The sequence below is a fragment of the Schistocerca serialis genome, chromosome 2 (assembly GCF_023864345.2).
Source record: "Schistocerca serialis cubense isolate TAMUIC-IGC-003099 chromosome 2, iqSchSeri2.2, whole genome shotgun sequence".
NCBI classification, from domain to species: Eukaryota; Metazoa; Arthropoda; class Insecta; order Orthoptera; family Acrididae; genus Schistocerca; species Schistocerca serialis.
This window is the reverse complement of record NC_064639.1, coordinates 1,127,051,262-1,127,076,628: the sequence shown is the minus strand read 5'-3', so window position 1 is coordinate 1,127,076,628 and position 25,367 is coordinate 1,127,051,262. Positions and strand designations below refer to the sequence as shown.

At 43.2% G+C, this 25,367-nt stretch overlaps 1 protein-coding gene across 1 annotated transcript in view; it reads left to right on the top strand.

The window, feature by feature from the left end:
* LOC126456663 (UPF0764 protein C16orf89 homolog) overlaps positions 1–3,837 on the top strand; it is a 98,769-nt gene extending 94,932 nt beyond the window's left edge. Inside the window, exon 7 of the mRNA XM_050092407.1 lies at positions 3,663–3,837. Coding sequence (XP_049948364.1) covers positions 3,663–3,774 — 112 coding nt within the window. The 3' untranslated portion in view covers positions 3,775–3,837. The remainder of the gene's footprint in view (positions 1–3,662) is intronic.
* The last annotated feature ends 21,530 nt before the right edge of the window (positions 3,838–25,367 follow it).

Here is a 25,367-nt window from a genome sequence, read left to right as displayed (position 1 = left end):
GCAGTGGAGTACGTTAACGCTATAGGACGCCACCTGCATCCGTTCATACTTTATGCCCTCCCCGAGAGCGAGGGCATCTTCCAACACGATATCTATCCCTGTCACAAGGCCTGAATCGTGCTGCAATCGTTCGAGGAGCGTAGGAGTGAACTCATGTTGATGTCTTGGCCACCAGATTCGCCTAATCTGAACACGATGGAACACACCTGGGGCACTGCCGGGTGGCAGTTCTGCACCCATTAAACGCTGGTCCCTAGCTCACGGAAACTGCGGCGTGGCCCAGCATAGGCTACTGAGCGCGTGGTCGTATTACGTAGGTTGGAACTTAATAGTGGCAACCATTTATTCACAACCGATACAAAAGAGTTACATGTTTGCAACAGTTACTGTCCTTCAAAGTAGTCACCAGCGTTGTGTAGAACCTGTTGCCAGTGATCTTGAAGGCGTGGTGTACCTTCATCTTCGTAGTCAAATCAAAGTCACAAGGACGTAAGTCCGGGGAGTATGGTGGATGGTACAGTACTTCCCAGTCCTAGCGACGGAACACAGCAGCCACAGCTTGCGCTGTATGCACCCGCGCATTGTCGTGCAAAATAATGGGTTCCCGCTTCTTTCGCAAAGCAGGTCGAGGTGATGCTCCAAAAACGAACAGTAACACTGTGCATTGACGGTCTGCCGTGGAGGAACGTAATGCGTTAGAATAACACCATCACAGTCGTATACGAGAATCACCATAACTTTCACCATACTGGGGCTCTGACGCACTTTCGACTTTCTCGGCGACCCATAACGACGCCATTCGTGGCCCGTGTCTCATCCAGTGTTACGATATGGCGTAAGAAAGCCTCTCCTTCGCGCTCATAGCGCTCCAAGTGCGTCTGAGCAGCGTCGTAACGCATCCATTTCTGCATTTCCGTCAAGTCATGCGGAACCCATCGTGATGCAATTTTTGGCATGCCCAGGCATTCCTTCAGGATGCGAAGCACAGTCATACGTGCTAGTCCGGTTTTGTGAACGATCTCACGAATCGTATTGCGTCGATCACTGTCCACTAATGCGGCAACAGCATGCACTTCTTCTTCAGCTTCTTCAGAGCCGCTAGGACGACCTGCCCGATGCATGTCTGCCACAGTTTGCCGATCTACGTTGAAGGCTTTTGCCCAACGTGCCACTGTTCTGTTCGGCAATGCCGATTCCCCGCGCGCCTCTTGAAGACCTTGATGACACTGTCGTGCTGTACGACCTCTGGCACATCCAGTCTTGATCCAACTCCGTTGTTCCTGTTTCGAAAACATAGTGACACCGTTACGTTAGACAGCTCGCTCGCGAGTGACTGTGTTTCCCTCGATTGTATGCACGCCGGTGAGTGGGACGGGCGAGTCCATTTGCTCAGAGGTAAGGTAGGTATGTCAACAACGTGTGCTATCAGTGACAATAGTAGATTCCATTGCATAGTGTGTCCACAGCAGAGTTGCCACTATTTAAGTTCCAACCTACGTATATTGGCTCGGTGGTGTTTGTCTATAATGAAAAAAGTTATGGAAGTATAAGGGGCTATCAAAAAGTTTCTGTTCGAAGGTCGTACAGTTCAGAATCGGTATGTTAATCAGAAAAAATCACCAAGAGTGTTGAGACACTTCATCCCACCCACGCAACATGAGGGAGATAATCGTTTGGTAAAACACGGTGTTCTCGTGGGTGAGGAAATCCGTAAGAGCCTGTTGCACATTCTCGTCCGACAGGAATCGTCAGCCCTTCAACGCTTTTTAAGGGATAATCACACGAGGAGCGATCAGGAGTACAGGACTATAGGGCGGGTGCTCGACTGTATACTGTATCCCACTTTGATTGGCGTAACTTCCGCATTACACACCTACGATATGAGAAAGTGCGGTACCGCGAAGCAACAGCACCACATTCCGTCCCTTTCAACAACAGTGTTTTTCGACTGACATTTTGCCGCATACACATTCTCCGTTCTCCGAAATGTCTACCGGTGTTTGCCCTTCAGCAGTCAAGAAAAGAATAGCAGCACATTGGTCTTTGTTTGTTTGTTTGTTTGGTAATAATGTCGCCACAGTCCGCCTCCGTAGCGCAGCGGCAGCGTTACCGCCTTCCACGCAAGGGGGCTCGGGTTCAATTCGCTGCAGGTGACTACGTGTTGTGTCCATCATCATCATTTTCGTGATCACTGACACGTAATTCGCCGAAGTGGCGTCAACTAAAAAGACTTACAATACAGCGGTAGAACCCCGAAGGTGATATCCCGGCCAATAAATGCCATACGATCATTTCATTTCAGTTCACGTTTCCGTATTTGCCGCAGGCACCTCACAAAGAAACGAATACCACACTAATGCCTTGCCTACATGTCGGTGCCCATATACCCTCATCGAAGTCGCGCTACGTTCCGTACAGGGTGTTCGGAAATCCCCGTTACAAATTTCTAGAGAGCGGTTCTAGGCGCTTCAGTCTAGAACCGCGCGACCGCTACGTCGCAGGTTCGAATCCTGCCTCGGGCATGGATGTGTGTGATGTCCTTAGGTTAGTTAGGTTTAAGTAGTTCTAAGTAATAGGGGACTGATGACCTCAGCTGTTAAGTCCCATAGTGCTCAGACCCATTCTGAACAAATTTCTACAGCTTGCAGAGGGAAGTAAATATATAATATTTTGAGTAGCAGCCCATGTCCGGGAAAGTACCCTTTCCGTTCTTCGACGGTTTCAATTCAAACGTTTAACTCATCCACTTCTGCTTGAGGAATTGAATTAGGCGTGACGCAGTACAATTATTAGGTACCAATTCGAAAGGAAAGATAACGAAACATCCGTTTATCACTTAAGTACATTTGTTTGTATTAACACTTAAACTTTACATGTTTACATTATTCCAAAACAAAAAAGAACCAACATTTTGTACGTACATAACAGTACCGATGCATTACAACAGCGCCTCGACGTAGCGACAACAATGTCGCTACAGGCGCTGTACCTACTACGAAGCATGTTCTGGTACACACACTACATCGCACTTGGTGTCTCATCAATTTCTAATGCAGCGGCCAGAACTCGTGCCAGCAAATCCTCCTCTGTCCCTACAGGAGTCTCGCAGCAAGGCAGGCGTCAAGTGACATCAGCACGTGAATGTCTGACGTAGTACTCGTTATCCTGTCTACCCTACTGCATACTGGGACAAGCAACTCTTGAGATTTTTTTCTTTCTCTCAGCAGACGAGGACGCGTTACACAACCTGAATTGAAATCGTCATAGAACGGAAATGGTACGTTTCCGGACATGGGATCTTGTTGGAAATATCATGTAGTCATTCCGCTCTACTAGCTTAGAAGTTTGTAACGGGAATTTCTGATGATCGTGTATACACTGCAGCAACGCCCTCGAACTGAACCTCTTTGATCACCCTTTATAATGAAAAGAGTCTTGTATATTTGCAGCAATAAACTACAGTGGACTGTTTCAGACTCTGATTTCTGTGTATGGCATTTCAGCTCTTCGTTACTTACATGTCTCAAAACTTTCGTCATATGGCCAGCAAAGGATTCATATAGGAGTGTAGCTTATATATTTTAAGTAATACTGTAGCGTAAGTTATAGTAAACCACAAAATGTGTTAGTATTTCAAAAATTGTGCATTTTCATGTTCACAGGCGACGGAAGAGGACAGACATCGCAGGAGACTACGACTGTTCGATGCACTTCACTGGCTTAGCCGTCAGTGGAATTACGCTGTTTCTCCGTGACATGATAGAAACGAGATAACCAGAGACTATATTGTAATTTCTCTTTAAAGAACTTAATAAAACTTCGTTGAAAGAATTAAAATATTTGTGATCATTGTATAAAATCTCTACATATTCTCGTCAGACAAAATGTTAGCCATCTAGCGTATCAATGCCACTAGTTAAGAAGCACTTGGAGATGGCATGCAATGGAGGGAGCAACTGACGAAACTTTTGAGAGTGTGGACTTGCGGTCAGAAAGTCTAAGGAGGGTGTACAGTACAATATCTGTCTTGTAACATGTGGCGCACGACCATTGTCACGCAGTGACTAATCGGGCGGATTGGCTACGCGAGAAAAGTCGTGTGTTAGGTATCGCAAATGTTTCATCGTAGAGTGATAGACATAAAAAAGTAAAAAATGGAAAAAATCGGTGCACCACGCAGAAATTATCCGGATGCGACGAAAATCAGTAGATGTGATGTACATGTAATGACAAACAAATCAGAATACTAGATGATTTATTCGAGAGAAAGAGCTCTACAAACTGAGCCAGTCAATAACATGTTGCTTCCGCAAGCAGTTATTCGGCTTGATATCAACTGATAGAGCAAATAAAATTGTTCTGGGTTTGAGGCCGCATTGTCATCTGTAAAATCCCGACATTTCGGCGACTGTCGCAAGGCGCCTTCCTCAGGGTGTATTGCCGAAACGTCGGGATTTTACAGATGGCAATGCGGCCTCAAACCCTGAAGAATTTTGTTGACTGTGACAACGGCCGCGGAAGCCTACGTTTACACTTAACTGATAGAGTGGTTGGTGTCCTCCTGAGGCACAGCGTGCCAAATTCTGTCCAATTGGCGAGGTTAGATCATCAAAAGGCAGAGATCGGTAGAGGGCCCTGCTGGTAATGCTCCAAACCTTCTCAGTTGGGGAGAGACTGAGCGACTTTCCGGGGCAAGGTACGAAGACAAGCAGTAGAAACTTTCACCACGTGCAGGCGAGCATTATCTTATGAAATATAAGCCTAGAATGGTTTGCCATGAAGGGCAACAAAATAGGCCGAGGAATATCGTCGATGTACCGCTGCGCTGTAAGAGTGTCACGTATGACAACCGCAAAGGTCCTGCTATGAAAAGAAATGGCAAGCTGGACCATCACTCCAAGTTGTTGGGCTGTATGGCGGGCGACAGTTAAGTTGGTATTCCACCTCTGTCTGGAGTGTCTCCAGACATTACTGGTCATTGGGGCTCAATTCGAAGCGCGTCGCATCACTGCAAACAATTCCATTCCAGTCAATGAGACTCCAGGCCGAAGACGTATCTGAAGATGCTCCAGACACCGGTTGGGTACCAACCTGACAGTCACCCACCATACGGCCTGATAACCAGAAGTGATGGTCTGGGGGCGCTGTTTCTTTTCATACCAGGACCCGTTTGGTTCCCATCCGCGGCACCCTTTCTGCATAGCGATACGTTGATGATGCTCTTTGCCCCATTTTGATGCCCATCATGGCAAGCCATCCTGGGCTTACATTTCAGCAACATAATATCCGCCCCTATACGACGAGAGTTCCTACTGATTGTGTTCATGCTTGCAAAACTCCAACTTGGCGAGAAACGTCGCCGGATCTCCCCCAGTTGAGAATGTTTGGAGAGTTATGGGCGCGACCCTTCAACAATCTCAGGAGGAGCCTGACAATCTAACGCTGCAGTTGGACAGAAATTGGCAAGACATCCCTCAGGAGGACATCTAACAACTCTTTATCAATTAATGCGAGGCCGAATAACTGCTTGCATGACGACCCGAGGTGAACCAACACGTTATTGCCTTGCTTAAACTGAAAAGCTCTTTCTCTTGAATAAATCATCCAACTTTTCAGAAACTGTAATGATTTATTTGCCTGTACGTTTAAATCACACCTACCGATTTTCGTCCCATTCGGATATTTCCTTTGTGCTGCGTTGTGTGTGTGTGTGTGTGTGTGTGTGTGTGTGTGTGTGTGTGTGCGTGCGTGTGTGCGTGTGTGTCTGTGCTAGAGTGTATGTATTGCCAATGGCTACAAGAATATCAGAATCGCAACTGAAAAGGACAGGGTATACGGTTAAAAATAACTTTGTTACGAGGCAGGGATTGCAGTAGGAAGTCAAGGAGCGAACGCCCAGTCAACTCCGTCTCGAGATGACATCTGTCTTCCAAAATAATAATCCTCGCGTCTGCTGACCTACAACCGAGGGCTCAGAAGAAAACTGAATATCGGCATTCATACATTTGGACTGTTTGTTTAAGTCGCTAGAATTGATTCTCTCTGCAAATACGGAGGATCATTTGTAACAATGCACTCGGTGTCAGGCATAGTTACACGCAATCTGACCAAACTATGCGACTTTATATTGCGAAAGTGGTTCGATACTGGTGTCTTTTACATTCAGAACAGTGTCCAATCCATGCCACATTTATTATCGAAATTCGTGTAAATGTCACACACTATCAGGACAAATGTGGCAGATTTCTTTTTGTCTGGCGGGCATAATTATACTTCTCAGTCATATCAACAAATATGTTGATGGAAACAAAGTAATGTAATATGACTACGTAATGTGTCGTGGCGTATTAATTCATTATATTCCTGTCGGGTCTGCAGCCGAGTCATACAGTCAGTTTGTGTAATCTGGCTGCAGACCCTGCAAGAAAATAAGAAAGTAATGTGAGACATGCCAACTATAAAGTACAACAATCCACGAAAGGAAGCTTTACGATGTATGAAGGGCTAAATCTCCCTGTTTTAATTTCGTAGTTTTGTAAGAGGTGATATTAAAACTGAACAGCTAACACCGTTATGTGCTACTGATAGTTCATGGAGTAATTTCAACGTCACTGCACGAAACATTTAGTGGTTTGTCATTTCTGTTTGTCAGTTTGAACATTTGCAGTTGCCAGGCTACAGGTCCCATTCTGTTGTTCACAATGCTGAACAAGCAAGTTGGGACTTATCCCCTCCAATTTCCTCCGCTTACTCTGGAATTCGTGCTGCCGGTGATGCTTCCATGCCTCCAGCCTTTGATAAGCATCAAAGAGAAAGTGCACAGGCAATCCTGAACCACAACAATATAAGGCACTAAAATGTTGATCGTAGTATCAAAACTGGAGGAAGAAGAAGCTTAATCCCTTGGAATGTGATGTTAAAAATGAAGAGGGCGTACAACAGCGAAGGAACCAGGAAAAGGCAGCGTAGTTGGATATCTGCTGTCGCTTCGCGGAAATGTTAACTCGGTCCCGGAGGAGAGCAGTAGAGGGAAGATACTTGGGTAGACAGAGATTGTCATATATGGGACTGATTATGAAAGATGCTGGGCGTAACGGATATGCAAAATAGGAAATATTTGCATGAAATGAAAAGATAGAGTATAGCATCAGACCCGTCAAGACACAACACTGGAATAGCTTAGAAACACATTCCATCCTCGTATCGACGACTGCAGCAGCTGGATACATCCTCATAAACGCGGAATGGCCACCAAGCAGTTAACCATGGTAAATAAAAACAATAAAAAATACACTGATTTGATGTGTTACTGACATTTTGTCTGACAACTGTTTAAAAGTTTCCTTCCTCAGCAAGAACATATCCAGAATCTGAGTTGGGGAGGAAGGGGCAGGGAAATAGGTGGGAACTCAGTTTCATGGTGAATCGCGAAATAATTTTGAGATTTCATGACGAATGGTTGTGGGTGCACTTGCTTACTAGACAGCATCTATTACATGCTCCACCTTTCTTCAGAATGTTACTGAACCGACTAATGTGTCTGTGGGCGGCACAGGAGGCTTGTTCGGCTTACAAAGATTATTTTCCTAGGGGAAGGCAGCTGTCCGCCATCCCAGGAACCCCCACTCCCCCACCCACCCCCCGCAGCCACCGCCGCTGGGTAGGCCCATGTTCAAAACCCTTACTATACCTAAGCCTTACTATGGCTGAATAGTAGTGTAGTGGCGGTGTCACTCCACTTTTGACATCAAATTGATATGCAAATTAATTAAATATATCAATTAATCAGCCCCACCGCCGACTATCCCCGCCGCAGACCACACCCACCCCTACATCCAGATGACGTCACGTGTTTTTCTCAGCCTGCACGTGTGAACCAGACCCTCCCCCTCCCCCAATCTACCCTCTTGGCCGGAATTTCGAATTTTGGCAGGAATTTTGAATTTTAGTGGGATTTCTTTGTCCCAGGGCTGTGCTGACATTCCAACAACCCCCCTCCCCTCCCCGCCCAGGGGTTGGCGGGAAATTAAAATTGGCGCTGTCCTTTCCGAAACTCGAACCCTGGTCCTCATGGGCGGAAAGCCCAAGGGCACCCCCCCCCCCCCCTAACACAATTAAACCGCCAGACATGCTTGGAATTGACGAATAATTAAAAATGGCGGTGTCCTTTCCAGGACTTGAACCCTGGCCATCCTGAACGGAAAGACTAAGTGCATTCCCCAACATGTGGAAACTGTTCAGATGCGGGAGAGAAAAGTTTGGCTAGAGTACTCTACTTATTTTGGTCTGGAAACTGATGCAAATATCGATCCTAATTACATAATTAATCACAGACATCGGACCTAATTAAACAACTATATACATAGCGCTACACAAGGACGGCATAAAAGAGCAATACAACTCAAAAACTAACGTTACCATACAATGGTGTTATGCTGCAGGGAAAAAAATTCGCAAACCACTCGAAACTAGTGACAGACACACTCAAACTCTACCCTATACCAACAAGCTGGCGAGAAAAAGGCAAGAGTGGAAGATGCCATCTTTTTCTTTTTTGGTGGGAAATAAATTCCACTGACGAGATGCTGGTGTTGGACAGAGAGGGGGTTAATAAGTGTATTATCTGTAAGCATACAGCTGAGGCCAGTATCTATAGTTGTTTGACACCAGAGTTCGCTACAGATGCCTGCTCAAAACCATCCTGCAGCCCAGGTAATCGTAGCCAATACACGATACCACAACTGATGGAAAAAAATGCGTCACAGATTTAATTACTTTCGAAATTGTCGTGAAAAATCCAGCACCCGTAAGGAACGGGTCATAATGCATCACATGTACTGGGGAAAATCGTCGTTCTAAAAGACTGAAAAGGGGGCGGTACTTGAATGTGCGTTCTCCTCGATAGGCGTCCACAAACTGCCGAAAATCGAGGCCCTCTTCCTCCCTCCCTCCCTCCCTCCATCCACCTACGGGGAGGGGACAGGGGTTTCTTGAAACAGCCAGCTGCTCTGCCTACCGCCTCGCAGCACGGGCAGGCCACGTCTGCACTCGGCTTTCCACCATCTGGCCGCCGCCTTAAGCCGATGGTCTTAGACCATGCAAAAGGGAAATTTAGTAGCATAACCCCACCCATCTGGAGAACGCTCCAGGCGGCTACTTGAAAAGTTGGCTGCTTGCGAAACAGAAAGCCCCCTCCGTTTAAGGCGAGCGTTCCCTCACGCCAGCATCCCTCAGATCCGTGATAAATGACTGCTATCCCGACCGAGGGAGAACCACGTCTGTTAGGCAGCTCATCCGTCATTCTGTGCTGAACTATTTAACATAAACGCGACTCCTACAATAAAGCAACTTGTCCTCGTTATTTCGAAACTTGTCATCAGAGTAAAGAAAAAGCGAGAATTTAAACTCCAAAGAAAAAATAATAATAATCTATCTTAAAGGCTAATGTAGGTCGCTGTCTGGTATACTTTGGTGGATATATTCGATAATTAACAATGAATGAAGGTACTGTACAATCATCTACTTACATTCACGATGGTTCAAATGGCTCTGACCACTATGGGACTTTACTTCTAAGGTCATCAGTCCCCTAGAACTTAGAACTACTTAAACCTAACTAACCTAAGGACATCACACACATCCATGCCGGAGGCAGGATTCGAACCTGCGACCGTAGCGGTCGTGCGGTTCCAGACTGTAGCGCCTAGAACCACTCGGCCACACTGGCCGGCACATTCACGATGGTACTCTAGAAGTAGTAGACGGGCTGTTTAGCAATGATACAGAAATTCGTAAGCATGCTACCGCGTCATTGATCAGTGTTGAAATTACGATAAAATTGCTAAACTTGATCGCACTATCAGCTATGCTGCTTATTATTACAGTTCATCAACGGTGTCTTTTCCATCCCAACAGTCCACTGGTACGCTGTTAATTACCACATAATGTGATTTACAACATGCGGTGTCTAGTTTCCTGGGGGAGACAATGGACCAAACGTGTTAATGTCAGTTTAGATAAACTCCCACTACATATAAAATAATTTCAAACGTTTGATTACTTTGCAAATAAGTTAATTTGTTAAAGCTACATTGACGTCTTCAACTTTTGTAGTCCTGTCTTTCTCAGTTGCGTGTAATATTATGGTATATTGATAATTTTTAGTTATGGACTGTCTGACAGCAACTGAAATTTTGTTTTATTCAATTGCTGTCAGACGGTCCATAATTAAAATTATCAATATACCGTAATATTGTTAAAGCTAGTTTCTCATGCATACCAATAGGCCTATATTTAAAGTTTTTTTACTTGTTCGATGTCGATGAGGACCATTTCACTTGAGATCCGTGTTTTTACATTCGTACATCTGTTTTCTTTGGTAAACATTTATCGTGTATTAGTGTTTCCTGTCGTATTCTAAATCTTGTAGAATCCCTTCACTGCGAATCTACTGCAACGAGAAGTATAGCTAATCTAATGTAATCATTATGACGTCATATGCCTTGAACTATGAGTCATACAATAATATAAATTTGCAGGTGCATTCAGTGTTGTGTGTGGATACTGTCAACAGTGTTAGTAGTAAAGAAGTAAAATTTTAAAACGCCGTGCCTGATGTTGTAGTCTGATTGCATGAATAGCGAAAATTTAGTAAGTGACAAACTTTTTCCTTTTCATTATTCTGTGTAGTGTATCTGCGAGACAAAGTTTCTAAAGGTTGTGAAATTGTATGTAAAGTTTGTTGGGAGTCTCTAACTGCTTTGCTTCTTAAAATTTTGCGCACTATCAGATACACTGCCTCAAGACTATACTCAGTTTCTAACTTTAGTACTTGACTTCCTGTGAAACCTATAACGTACGATTGTACCTCTTAATGAGGAGGCGATGACAGCATTTTAAATTTTTAATTTACGGTAAAATACAGGGAGCGAAAGGCTATGTACAATTTGTACAGAAAGCAGATGGCAGTTATAAGAGTCGAGGTACATGGAAGGGAAGCAGTGGTTGGGAAGAGAGTGAGACAGGGTTGTAGCCTGTCCCCGATGCTATTCAATCTGTATATTGAGCAAGCAGTAAAGGAAACAAAAGAAAAGTTCGGAGTAGGTATTAAAATCCATGGAGAAGAAATAAAAACTTCGCGGTTCGCCGATGACATTGCAATTATGTCAGAGACAGCAAAGGACTTGGAAGAGCAGTTGAACGGAATGGACATGGTCTTGAAAGGAGGATATAAGATGAACATAAACAAAAGCAAAACGAGGATAATGGAATGTAGTCGAATTAAGTCGGGTGATGCTGAGGGAATTAGATTAGGAAATGAGACACTTAAAGTAGTAAAGGAATTTTGCTATTTGGGGAGCAAAATAACTGATGATGGTCGAAGTAGAGAGCATATAAAATGTAGACTGGCAATGGCAAGGAAAGCGTTTCTGAAAAGAGAAATTTGTCAACATCGAGTATAGATTTAAGTGTCAGGAAGTCGTTTCTGAAAGTATTTGTACGGAGTGTAGCCATGTATGGAAGTGAAACATGGACAATAAATAGTTTAGACAAGAAGAGAATAGAAGCTTTCGAAATGTGGTGCTACAGAAGAATGCTGAAGATTAGATGGGTAGATCACGTAACTAATGAAGAGGTATTGAATAGAATTGGGGAGAAGAGGAGTATGTGGCACAACTTGACTAGAAGAAGGGATCGGTTGGTAGGATATGTTCTGAGGCATCAAGGGATCACCAATTTAGTACTGGAGGGCAGCAAGGAGGGTAAAAATCGTAGAGGGAGACCAAGAGATGAATACACTAAGCAGATTCAGAAGGATGTAGGCTTCAGTAGGTACTGGAAGGTGAAGAAGCTTGCACAGGATAGAGGAGCATGGAGGCTGCATCAAACCAGTCTCTGGACTGAAGACCACAACAACAACAATTGTATGAAATACTGAAAAATCAAATTTCCATTGGCTCTGGAATTGATACGGATGGTTGTACCAGCGGCACCAAAGCGGTGAAAATTTATTGAAATTGGGAGGAAGAAAGCTGAGTAGATAAAAATATTACACTGCCTGACAAAAAATTGAAGCAGCCAAAAGACATGGTGGTATATCAAAGTAATTTCATTCCCAGAGACAGCATGAGTGGGTATGTGAATGATTATACTGTACCCGCAGCCCCTGGCGAGTCTACACACCAGCAGCAGCAACACACAAGATTACTTCAGTTCTTTTGTTTCGCGTACTTATGTGAAGAAATGATCCGCATTTGTGTATTTTTCTGTGTTAACTAGTGTGTACTAAGGTACATAAGTATATGGATAAATTTCAGTTCATTTGCATTGTGGGAGGTGACTTTGGAGGGCACTAAAGGAAGAAAACACAAGTAACGCCTTCCGATTCGCAGGTCCTGGCCAATCGACGCTTACCTGACAGTGAATCGTGGACAGAGGCGGTGGACGGTGTCACGTGTCTCTGGGCGGAAATCGAATATTTGTATTGGCTGCAAAGTTGTTCCCCATACACTTTAAAACAGGTCTGGGGTATTGCTCACCATTGAAATAACATCTGAGCCACCACCGGTGCCTCGTTTGTTGGGAGCTGAGCTCCATAAAAGTTCTGAACAAGTGCAAAGGGTGGGTTTGGTTTTGTTTGTCATTGGGAGCTCCAACGTTAGGCGGGTGATAGTGTCCCTTCGAGAAATGGCAGGCAGGTCGGGGAACAATGTCAGTTTCCTCTTGGTTTGCTTGCAGGTGGGATGGGGGGGGGGGGGGGGGAGGAGAGGGAGGGAGTATAATGTCCACTCTGCCAGCAGCGATTGAATGCACTGGATGCATATGGCTGTAGATCGTGTCTATGTCGGCATGAATGACGCCTGCCACTTTGGTTCAGAGACCATCCTCGGTTCCTACAGGGGGCTGTCTGCTTTGCTGAAAGCTATCCTCACGTGAATGTTGGTATCAGATCTGGCGTTCCTAGGACTGATCGCCCTCGTCTGGTTTGGAGCCGAGTAGAAGGCCTAAACCAGAAGTTCAGGCGGCTCTGTGGCGATCCTGGATGCGGATTTCTCGACCTCCGCTATCGGGTGGAAAGCTGTGGGACTCCCTCTCACCCTCAAATTATCACACAGGCGCTACATGCAGTGAGTGGCTACTAGGGCAACGGAGAATCTGTGGTCTCCACATGTGGGTTTGGCTGGCTCTGAGCACTATGGGACTTAACTTCTGAGGTTATCAGTGCCCTAGAACTTAGAACTACTTAAACCTAACTAACCTAAGGACATCACACACTTCCATGCCTGAGGCAGGATTCGAACCTGTGACCGTATCGGTCGCGCGGTTCCAGACCATAGCGCCTACAACCGCTCGGCCACCCCGTTTCTTAGGATAGAGGAATCCCTCCATAGGCCCGACAAGATACTTTCCGATTTACTATCCCCTTTAATTAAAGAGAGTAGTACTCGTCATGGCAGAGTGGTGATAGAAAATGTTAATGTAGTGTTAGTTAACTGCAGGAGAATCGATGGCAAGGTCCCAGAAATAGTCTCTCTTACAAAAGGTAACAATGCCCACATAGAACTAGGGACAGAAACTGGAATTCCAAATTCAGATATACCACAAATATAGGTTGAACGCCAGTGATCATAAAACCATTACACGATCACTGAACACGGGTGTAAATGTAAATATAGGGAAAGGCAGGAAGATAGTTCTGTTTAGCAAGAGTGACAAGAAACAAATTTCAGATTACTTGAGCAGTCAACAAGAAAATTTCATCTCCGGCATTGGCCACTTTGAGCATGAATATGCAAAATTCATGAGTAATGTTACAATACGCTATAGACAGGTATATTGTGAAGGATGGGAAAGTCCAGCTGTAGCTAGACAGCCGTTTTAGAAAGCTACTGCGAAACAAATAAAAACTGAATGAAGCCAAAATTAGCCGAGGGCTTGGAGCGTTCAAAGGGTTCTAAAGTAAAATTCTATCTACCGCCATGATAGAAAATTCGAAGAAGCTTTGGTTTTATAAATCAATAAATGGATCGAGATGATCTGTCCAGGCATTCTGCAACCATAATGACAACGAAAAGGAGGATGTCACAGAGATAGCTCAAATACAAAAACTCTTTTTCCAAAACTGTTTCACTGAGGAAAATCACAAGGCAATTTATACTTTCAATTTTTGCACGAACATCAAAATGATTGGTATCGAAATAAGTGACGAGATAGAAAAGCAACTGAAATTGTTCAACAGAGGAAAGCCCATTGCACCTAACGGGACAACAATACGATTCTACATAGAGCATGCAAGAGAATTTGCTCCTTTTCTAGTAGCAGAGTGCCATAGTTCGCTGGAGAAGCGAAGCTTTCCTAATAACTGGAAAAAAGCGCAGGTCATTCCTTTTTTCAAGAAGGTCATAGAACATATGCACAAAACTATCTGTGGCGTCGGTCCGTTGCAGAATTTCGGAACTTGGTTTTATGCTCACGCATTATGATATTTCTCGAGACCAAAAGTTTCGCCTGAAGCATTCAGTATGGATTCCGAAAAAAAAAAAAAAAATAACGATCATGTGAAATTCAAATCGCTTTGTTCATCCACAAGACCCTGAAAGCAGCAGGTAGGTTGACGCTGTGTCACTTGAGTCCCGCAAGGTGCTCAACACAGTTCCACACTGTGGGATAATGAACAAACTACGAGTGTATGGAACATCGAACTAGCTGCGTGTCTGGACTGGAGCGTTTCTAGATGGAGAACATAGCATATCATTCTAAACGAGGAAAAATCTTCAGACATAAGAGTTACTTCGGGGGTATCCCAATGGATTGTTATTGGGCTGTTTATTTTCACAACATATGTAAATAAGCTAGTAGATAACGTCGGAAGTTCCGTGAGTCTTTTTGTGGATGATGCTGTTGTGTAGCCTACTGAGGAATGCAGTGCTAGGACATTGCTGCGAAATGCAGGACGACCTGCAGAGGATCGACGTTTGGTGCTGGGACTGACAGCTGACCCTCAGAATAAGCAAGTCTACCATATTGTGCATGAGTAGGCAGAATGACCCAATGCTGTACTATTACATGATTTCAGAACAATAATTGGAAGCAGCCGCATCCATAAAATGTCTAGGAGTAGGCATTCAGAGAGATTTAAAGTCAAATTGCACATAAGTATCCGCTGATAATCTACACTGCAATCACTAAAAAATACAGTAAGGCACTGGTCAGAAATTCAAAAACACAAGATGGGAGTGTGATAAATTAAAAAAATACAACACAGTGGTGATAAACCGAAAAAATGCAAGATGCAGTTGTGCTTTGCACTCCCTTCCCCTCCCCTCTCCAGCCAATAACAGTATAGGATGTTAGTGGGTATTAGAACGAGATGCCCAATCACAATGTAACTGAGCCAGGCACGATGTAGTTGTCAGATTACATAAGCTTCACCTGAATTGTGTAAAAATGATGTCATGTTCAAAGATATTTGTCAATACTACAATATTTCCATATCGACAAATGTGTGAGTTTCACTTGAATTGTTGCCATAGTCATTGTGTGTAAATTGGAACCTTCATATTTAATGTTTTGATACATGAGTCTTGTTATCTACACATCTACTTAAAGTCTGTGTTGTATATCAAAAATGTAAATATTTTGACTCTTCTAGTATAATATACAGGTTAAGATATGCTTGACACTTATCACATGCGTATATATTCCTGTTATTCCCACACCTATAAAATACATAAGGATATTCACTCTATTGGTCTAACATACAGATTCAGATTTGCTTGATACCTAAAACATGAGCATGTACTCTTGTTATTTCTACATCTACAAAACGATAGTAAAGAGAATAAGAATATATGCCAAGAACATTTAAAAGCCTATCTCATGCAAATGTAATCATATCCTGAGCTGGTTATCTGATCAAAAAATTCTGGTCTGCTTTGTATATATTTCATGGGAGCTGTTCAAAAGAAAATATTCTTAAGTGCACAGCAGAACGGATGCGGTAACTGTCATGTCTTTCTACACTCCTGGAAATGGAAAAAAGAACACATTGACACCGGTGTGTCAGACCCACCATACTTGCTCCGGACACTGCCAGAGGGCTGTACAAGCAATGATCACACGCACGGCACAGCGGACACACCAGGAACCGCGGTGTTGGCCGTCGAATGGCGCTAGCTGCGCAGCATTTGTGCACCACCGCCGTCAGTGTCAGCCAGTTTGCCATGGCATACGGAGCTCCATCGCAGTCTTTAACACTGGTAGCATGCTGCGACAGCGTGGACGTGAACCGTATGTGCAGTTGACGGACTTTGAGCGAGGGCGTATAGTGGGCATGCGGGAGGCCGGGTGGACGTACCGCCGAATTGCTCAACACGTGGGGCGTGAGGTCTCCACAGTACATCGATGTTGTCGCCAGTGGTCGGCGGAAGGTGCACGTGCCCGTCGACCTGGGACAGGACCGCAGCGACGCACGGATGCACGCCAAGACCGTAGGATCCTACGCAGTGCCGTAGGGGACCGCACCGCCACTTCCCAGCAAATTAGGGACACTGTTGCTCCTGGGGTATCGGCGAGGACCATTCACAACCGTCTCCATGAAGCTGGGCTACGGTCCCGCACACCGTTAGGCCGTCTTCCGCTCACGCCCCAACATCGTGCAGCCCGCCTCCAGTGGTGTCGCGACAGGCGTGAATGGAGGGACGAATGGAGACGTGTCGTCTTCAGCGATGAGAGTCGCTTCTGCCTTGGTGCCAATGATGGTCGTATGCATGTTTGACACCGTGCAGGTGAGCGCCACAATCAGGACTGCATACGACCGAGGCACACAGGGCCAACACCCGGCATCATGGTGTGGGGAGCGATCTCCTACACTGGCCGTACACCACTGGTGATCGTCGAGGGGACACTGAATAGTCCACGGTACATCCAAACCGTCATCGAACCCATCGTTCTACCATTCCTAGACCGGCAAGGGAACTTTCTGTTCCAACAGGACAATGCACATCCGCATGTATCCCGTGCCACTCAACGTGCTCTAGAACGTGTACGTCAACTACCCTGGCCAGCAAGATCTCCGGATCTGTCCCCCATTGAGCATGTTTGGGACTGGATGAAGCGTCGTCTCACGCAGTCTGCACGTCCAGCACGAACGCTGGTCCAACTGAGGCGCCAGGTGGAAATGGCATGGCAAGCCGTTCCACAGGACTACATCCAGCATCTCTACGATCGTCTCCATTGGAGAATAGCAGCCTGCATTGCTGCGAAAGGTGGATATACACTGTACTAGTGCCGACGTTGTGCATGCTCTGTTGCCTGTGTCTATGTGCCTGTGGTTCTGTCAGTGTGATCATGTGATGTATCTGACCCCAGGAATGTGTCAATAAAGTTTCCCCTTCCTGGGACAATGAATTCACGGTGTTCTTATTTCAATTTCCAGGAGTGTATATAATGGCAAGTTTGCATGTTACCTGCAACAACAGTACAGCTTTCATATCAGAGCCTTGAATCACCTGCAGTGACTAGAAATACAACAGTATATTCCTTTTCTTGAGAGAATTATGGACCCCGATAGAACTGGGCATTGAAGAGATTTGATAGTAAATACTGAAAATTAGTGCCAGACTCGGATTGATACCCAGATCTCTGCTTAGCATGAGCGGTTGCCTTAACTGTGTCAGTCATCTGAACATGCTTCCCATCCATCTCAGAATTTCAGCTTGTCACAGGTTAGTAGTGTGGTGTCACCGCCAGACACCACACTTGCTAGGTGGTAGCCTTTAAATCGGCCGCGGTCCATTAGTATACGCCGGACCCGTGTGTCGCCACTGTCAGTGATAGCAGACCGAGCACCACCACACGGCAGGTCTAGAGAGACGTCCTGGCACTCGCCCCAGCTGTACAGCTGACATTCAATGCAATGGTTCACTGACAAATACGCTCTCATTTGCCGAGACGATAGTTAGCATAGCCTTCAGCTACATTTGCTACGACCTAGCAAGGCGCCGTATTCAATTGATAATTAATATTATGAAGCATGTACCGTAACGAGAGATGTTCTACAATTGTGGATTAAAGTTAAGTATTATATCAACTACTTACTTTATTTGCAATTCTCAAGATATTGTCCTGTTCCAGACCTCACGCCAGTCAGCGTGTAATTAAACGCGTGCATTTCGGCCTCCTCAAGAAAAACAGTGTTGGCTCTTCTGCCAACACTACAAGTAGCATCCACTGTTCATTCACCTACTTGCTCACAGTGAGCCCTTTATTCCTGGAAGAGGCTTGGATCCTGTTGTGCATCCACATTGAAGTTATCGAGGCAATCACGTCTAGCAACTATGTGTAAAGAACTAAGATTCAGAATGGAAGGGAATACTGTGTAAATATCAATTGATCACATTGTAATGATTAGTCATTGCATTCAACCTCATCAGCACAATATCTGGGGATGAAGTTTAGCAACAATATAAGGTAAAACCAGTTGTATAAAAAGGGAAAATAAATAGTTCAGCCGGCCGGTGTGGCTGAGCGGATCTAGGCGCTTCAGTCTGGAACTGCGCGACTGCTACGGCCGCAGGTTCGAATCCTGCCACAGGCATGGATGTGTGTGATGTCCTTAGGTTAGTTAGGTTTAAGTAGTTCTAAGTTCTAGGGGACTGATGATCTCAGATGTTAAGTCCCATAGTGCTCAGAGCGATTTTTAAACAGTTCAGTTATGTGAGAAACTGTATCACATCTACACACCAGCTATTATACTGTGTGGGAACACTATTCCATGAAATAATATCACTGGGTCCCACACAGGGAACTCTTTTACAGGCAGTCAGGCTGGTGAATTGGTTGCATTCCATTTGTTGTACAGCGTATGATTATACTGTCAATAAAAGCATTGTACACAGTGTATGGATCAAGTGATTATCCATCATACTTGTTTCCTGTACCTGTGGATCCACATTGGTGATTCCCAGCAATCATGACCGCATGCAAATTTCAACATTCCAGACTACAGCACAAAAACAATGCTGTCAGCATGCCCACATTGTGCTGCTTGATCATCACCTATGGACAACATTTCTCAAGCCATGATGTAAGCTGTTATGGATAACAACCAACGTACAATGCGTGCGATAAAAGGTGTCGCTGTCCTGGACAGTGCTCCATTAATGTGCAACACTGCTGAACAATGGAAGATAAGAAACTATGTACTTCACAATCAAGCATGGGTCCCTGTTACCATTGCAAATTGGACTACACCCATGCCACATCACTCCAACCAGTTCGATCTGTGTTCAGTTGCTTTTGAAGAGACATCAACCAGGTAATGCCTGAATCTGGTCACTCTGCAGCCAGCTACATCGCCTTCCACCTCATCCAACACACAGCATGATGTGTTATCTATGGAAAATACTTGCTCAATTACTCTTAAGCTATGAACATTGTCTTGCCAACCTATGTCACAAAATTTGTTACCCTACAAAGCCAGTTGGGGGAACATCCTTACACAATAAGTCATACCATCCTTTCCCTCAGCAGTCAACAGGTATGACACTGTGAAAGCTGCACTACTCAGCGCCTTCTACATACACAGGTCTACAACACTTGCTGTTGATCATTTGTTACACAAAGTTTCAATCTGATTCCACCTGTCTGCTTTGACCCATTATGTAATGGTGTTGTAGTGTGATGTCATTTGCCATGGTATTTTTTAGTTGGTGCATCGTTGTATTTGATGGCACCCTCTGGTGGTGGGTGTTGGGTTTTACATATGATACTAGGTTCATTTCAGTCTTGGTTATCACCATGGTGACCCAGGTTTATTTTTTGTGTATGTATGTGTGTGTGTGTGTGGGGGGGGGGGGGGGGGGGGGGAGGGCGGGTTTGTTGCTAAGTTATTTTTATTTTGGTTTTATTCTGAAGTAATTCTGATGTTTTGGCTGTTTTGTATTTATGATATTTCGGTTGTGTTTTAATTTATCTAATGAATATGGGGGTTTCCAAGTTGTTGGGGTTTTGGTTTAGGTAGTGTTTTGTGAGTTAAGTAGGTGTGTGAAGTTTCTGATAGTGCTCTTTTTATGTTTGGTTTGCCAATAGGTATCCATTGCGGATGGTATTGTAGGCTTTGTTTGAGCTATATAGGTCATCTGAAGTGTAGAGTTCTTGTTGGTTTTGTGGCTGCAGCATCGTGTTGTAAGCTGAGATATTTTATAAAATTTGTTTTGGGATGGTGTGGTGTTTTGTATTGTTACATATTTAGCTTGTCCCCACCTTAAACCCCCATTTGTTGTGGTTGTTCTGTTAGTATCATTTTATTGTTGGAGTGAGATGTTCTTGTGTTGTTTTAATTTTTGTCCACGTTTTTGGCATGTGTGTCTGGTCCTGGCATTGTTCTCATTCTGCATTTTGTATATGCTTGAAGTAGGTGTTTCTGCCATATTGATGACATCATGGGTCAAAGCAGATGATTGGAATTGGACCGTTCCCTAATTCCATGTGTTATGTATGCCACTTGGAAGTGTTATATTTCATACATTATATGCCTGTAGTTCTTGTGTAAGTTATAGGATACAAGTTCTGTGTTCCATACTGGCAGGAAAATTTATAAATACCAATAAGAAATGAAAGACATGTTCTAATTTCCCAAATGCGAGAAGCTGAGGAATTGCTGGCTCACTTAATACCCAGAAACAATTTTGTGCTACACACTGTTTAAGTGTAAGTAAAAGATGATAAATTTGTAATATTTTATTTGTTTCCACTGCATATTTGCTATTGTTTTATAAAGTATATAAGTATATATGTGTAAAGGACCAAGGTTACTTGATTTGGTTACTTGATTTGGCACCATAGCTGACAAGATCAGTATGATATGAATATATGAAGCTGGTATCTGTACAAATACCATTGGTGACCTTACAGCTCTTGAAGAACGAAATTACAATGACATCAGACCTTTAGCTGCTTACAGGTGTTGATAAATATCAATGAGGATAGTATAAAAATGAGTGCCCTGACAGAGACTCAAACCTGAGACCTCCTGCTTACATGGCAGATACTCTATCCGACTGAGGCACCAAGGACACAGAGAACAGTGAAACTACAGGGACCTATCTCTGGCATGCTTCCTGCAAGACTCACACTTTCCAACTTAACTGTTCACACACTACGTTTGTAGTCCTCTTACCATACTATACTCACTATTCACGGCAGTAAATCAACCGATTCCCATAAGAGTTTGAGCAATGTGAGTGCATCTGCACTCAAGAAGGTCATTGGCCAGTAAGCCTTGTCTGTATAAAGATGGTATATGTTCTTTTGGACATGTAGTGTGTGGACAGTAAGTTAGGGAGCGTGCCAGAGATAAGTTCCTGCTGTCACGCTATTCTCTGTGTCCTCGGTGGCTCAGTCCGATAGAGCATCTGCCATGTAAGCAAGAAGTCCCGGGTATGAGTCCCGGTCAGGGCACACATTTTTCAACTGTCCCCATTGATATTTATCAATGTCTGTAAGCAGATAAATGTCTGATTTTTCATACAGATCATTAGGAACCTGGCTGCAGAATGTTTGTCATTAAAGACACTGTTCAGTCAGGGGATAGTTCTATTGATTCTTGTTTTGTTGTAATAGATTCGTCACAAACATTTCATCTGAAAACTATTGTTTTGATAGCATGCTGCTTTAAGAAGAAAACAGGACATATTTTAACTGTAAATCTCAAATGACTGAGGGTAAAAAAATGGATGTGTTTCATCAGTATTTCCTGATTGTACATTCTATTTGTCATCACAACTGGTTTTCTGAGAATTTCCTGATGGAAAGCAAATTTGTCTGTAAGCAGCTTAGCTTCAGCCAGCAATGAATATAAGTGCGAAATCAGCTGAGCAAAATGAAAAAGAAAATAAACTTTCAAGAATATCTCAGTTAATGAGGGATGGGGTGCATTGAATTAACATTTCTTTGTTCTGGACTGTCTGCAGCAAGACAGACAGTGTAATTTTTGTTAACGCAGACACACAAGGATCTGCACCTCAGTTGTGTTATTCTGTCATTATTAATGGAGAGTTGAAAGTTTCAGTTTTCATAAAGGAATTTTTTGAAACAACTTGTCAAACAATTCCAGTGACAGTAAATTGTTATCATAATATTGAAATTATACTAAAGACTGACAAACAAAACTCTCCAGATCTTGAATGTAAAAAGTACTCATTAGGATAATGCAAAGTACTGATATTTTAGATATGCTTCTACATCTACATCCATTCTCTGCAAACCACCATGAGATGCATTGCAGAGCGTACATTCCCTTGTACCAATTATTATGTTTCTTTCTGTTCCATTCACGTATGGAGCACGGGAAGAATGATTGTCTGAATGCCTCTGTGCATGTAGTAATTATTGTAATTTTATAGTTGTAGTACATCCCTACAGTAATCATTTAAAACCAGCCCTAGAAACTTTGTTAATAGACTTTCTCAGGATGGTTTACATCTGTCTCCAAGAACCTGCCGTTTCAGTTCCTTCAGTATCTCTGTGACACTCTTCCATGTATTAAATAAACCTGTGGCCATTCGTGCTGCCCTTCTCTGCATATGTTCAAAATCCCCTGTTCATCCTATCTGGTATGGGTCCCACACACTTGAGCAATGTTCTAGGGTGGGTCGTATGAGTCATTTGTAAGCAGTCTCTTTTGTAGACTGATTGCACTTCCCGAGTATTTTACTAATAAACCAAAATCTGCCACCCGCTTTACCCATGATGTGATCATTCCATTTCATATCCCCACACCTAGGTATTTGTATGACCTGGCCAATTCCAGCAGTGACTCATTGATATTATAGTTATGAGATATTATGTTTTTTCATTTTGTGAAGTGCAAAACTTTTATTTTCTTAACAATTAGAGAAGTTGCCAATCTCTGCTCCACACTGAAATATTATCAAGATCTGACTGCATAGTTATGCAGCTTCTTTCAGATAATACTTCATTATAGATAACTGCATTATCTGCATAAAGCCTGATTTTACTATTAATATTGTCTGTAAGGTCATTAATATACAATATGAACAGCAAGGATCCCAACACACCTCCCTGGGGCACACCCAATTTACTACTACATCTGATGATGACTCTCCATCCAAGATAACATGCTGTGTTCTTCCTACCAAAAAGTCCTCAATCCAAACACAAATTTCGCTTGATACCACATATGATTGTATTTTTGACAATAATCATAGGTGTGGTTTTGAGTCAAATGCTTTTTAGAAATCAAGAATCACTGCATCTACCTGCTTGCCTTGATCCAAAGCTTTCAGTATGTCATGTGAGAAAAGTGCAGGTTGGGTTTCACATGATCGATGTTTTTGAAAACCATGCTGTTTGGCATTGAGTAGGTCATTCTCTTCAAGACACTTCATTATGTTTGAACTCAGAATATGTTCTAAAATTCTTCAACAAATTGATGTCAGGGATATTGGACAGTAGTTTTGTCGATCACTTCTACTACTCTTCTTGTAGATGGATGTGACCTGTGCCTTTTTCCAAGTGGGAGCAGTTTTTTGTTCAAGGGATCTACAACAGATTATAGTGAGAAGAGGGACTAACTCAGCTGCAAATTCAGTATAGAATCTGACAGGGATTTGATTGGGGCCTGGAGCTTTGTTCAGTTTCAACAATCTCAGCTGTTTCTCAACACCACTGGCACTAATACTCATTTCATTCCTTTCCAGTGGTACAAGGATTAAACTGAGGCAATTCTCCTGGTTGTTCTTTGTAAAGGAACATTTGAAAATGGAATTGAGCATTTCAGCTTTGCTTTGCTACCCTCAGTTTCACTTCCTGTCTCATTTGCTAGGGACTGAACACTAACTTTGGTGGTACTAAGAGCCTTTACATATAACCAGGATTTCTTTAGATTTACTGAAATCTCACTTGACAATATTCTGTTACGGTAGTCACTGAAGGCATCACGCATTGTTCTCTTGATACCCAAATCATCTCTCTATCTATAGCCCTACACTTTATTTTATACTTATTATGCTGTAATCTCTGTTTCTTTACAGTGGCTATATACCATGGAAGTACCATCCCATTGTGAACTGTTCTACTGCATACATACCTATCCAGTTGCTTACTGAAGACTCTGATGATAAAGTTTTTTTTTTCAGTTTGTAAAGTCCTGCATACATCTTGTGAGTAGCAGGCACCAATTAAGATACAAATCAGAGGCCTTGCTGTTTTTCTCTCTTGTGCAAATTATACCATTGGTTGTCTGCAGGTTCATGGGGGAATCTGGAAACTTGCTAATTCCCCATCCCAAGCACAATTCCTTTTCATCTGCCTTTTCCAATAATGCTGCTACAGAACTGACAGCCTTGGATTATTTGTGAGCTCCTTTGGTGATGCAGTCATTGCTTTTCTTCTTGACTTTGTCTACATCCATTCGAAAAATTATTTTGGCCTGTAAATATTTGCTGTAAAATATTTCCTTTGAAGTGGGACCTGTTGCTGCTTTGAAGTGATCACTTGGTAGTCATAGAATGCATTTAACTAGTGTACCACATTTTTTCACTAGTTCTACATGTGTTGGATATGCTTGCAGCACATTTTTTTATTTTGTGTGGACGGATGTGGTAAAATTTTGTTGTGATGGTGTGAAAGAGCATTTGATATGCATCAGTTGTTGCCATTTCCTGTAATCCAGGCTGCCAATGTACTGCAGATAGTGCTATTTGAAAAGCATTTAATGTTTCCTTATTTATGACCCTTTTTGTTAATATGTAATTAGAAATCCAGGAAACAACTGGTTGCTTATTAACACTCTTTGTATGAAGTTTCATAACTAGCCAGAGTTAAATGGGTCACCTGCAACTGATAAAAACCTTGCTGTGGTGAGAACAGACAGGGGAGGAATGGTTGGTTTTCCTGATTGGTTTTCTTGTACTGCTGCATTTTAAGTAATTTTCTATGTGCTTTTTGTTATTGGCTTCATTGATTCTTGCTTCATCCTGTTCCATAACTCGCATTCTGCTGAACAAGTTAAGATATACCTTAACAGCCAGATGAAGGCACTGCAGGCTGTTCAAGTAAAGTATACAAATAACACATCATGACATGAGAAAAGTAGTTGATTTCTTTTTAAGTCACTGCATTCCTTTTGTAATATCCAGTTGCCATTCTTATATACTACTTCAGGCTAAGCATTTATGTAATCTCACTCATTTTAGAGATCATCGTCTGTCTACACACTGGTATAGTTAGAAACTAGTTAATATGAGGAATAGTATAAGCTGAAAGTTACATACCTCAGTCAAAAGACTCTGATAAAATATGGGGATGGCTTTTAGTTTGTTTTGAACACCTTGGGATTTCTG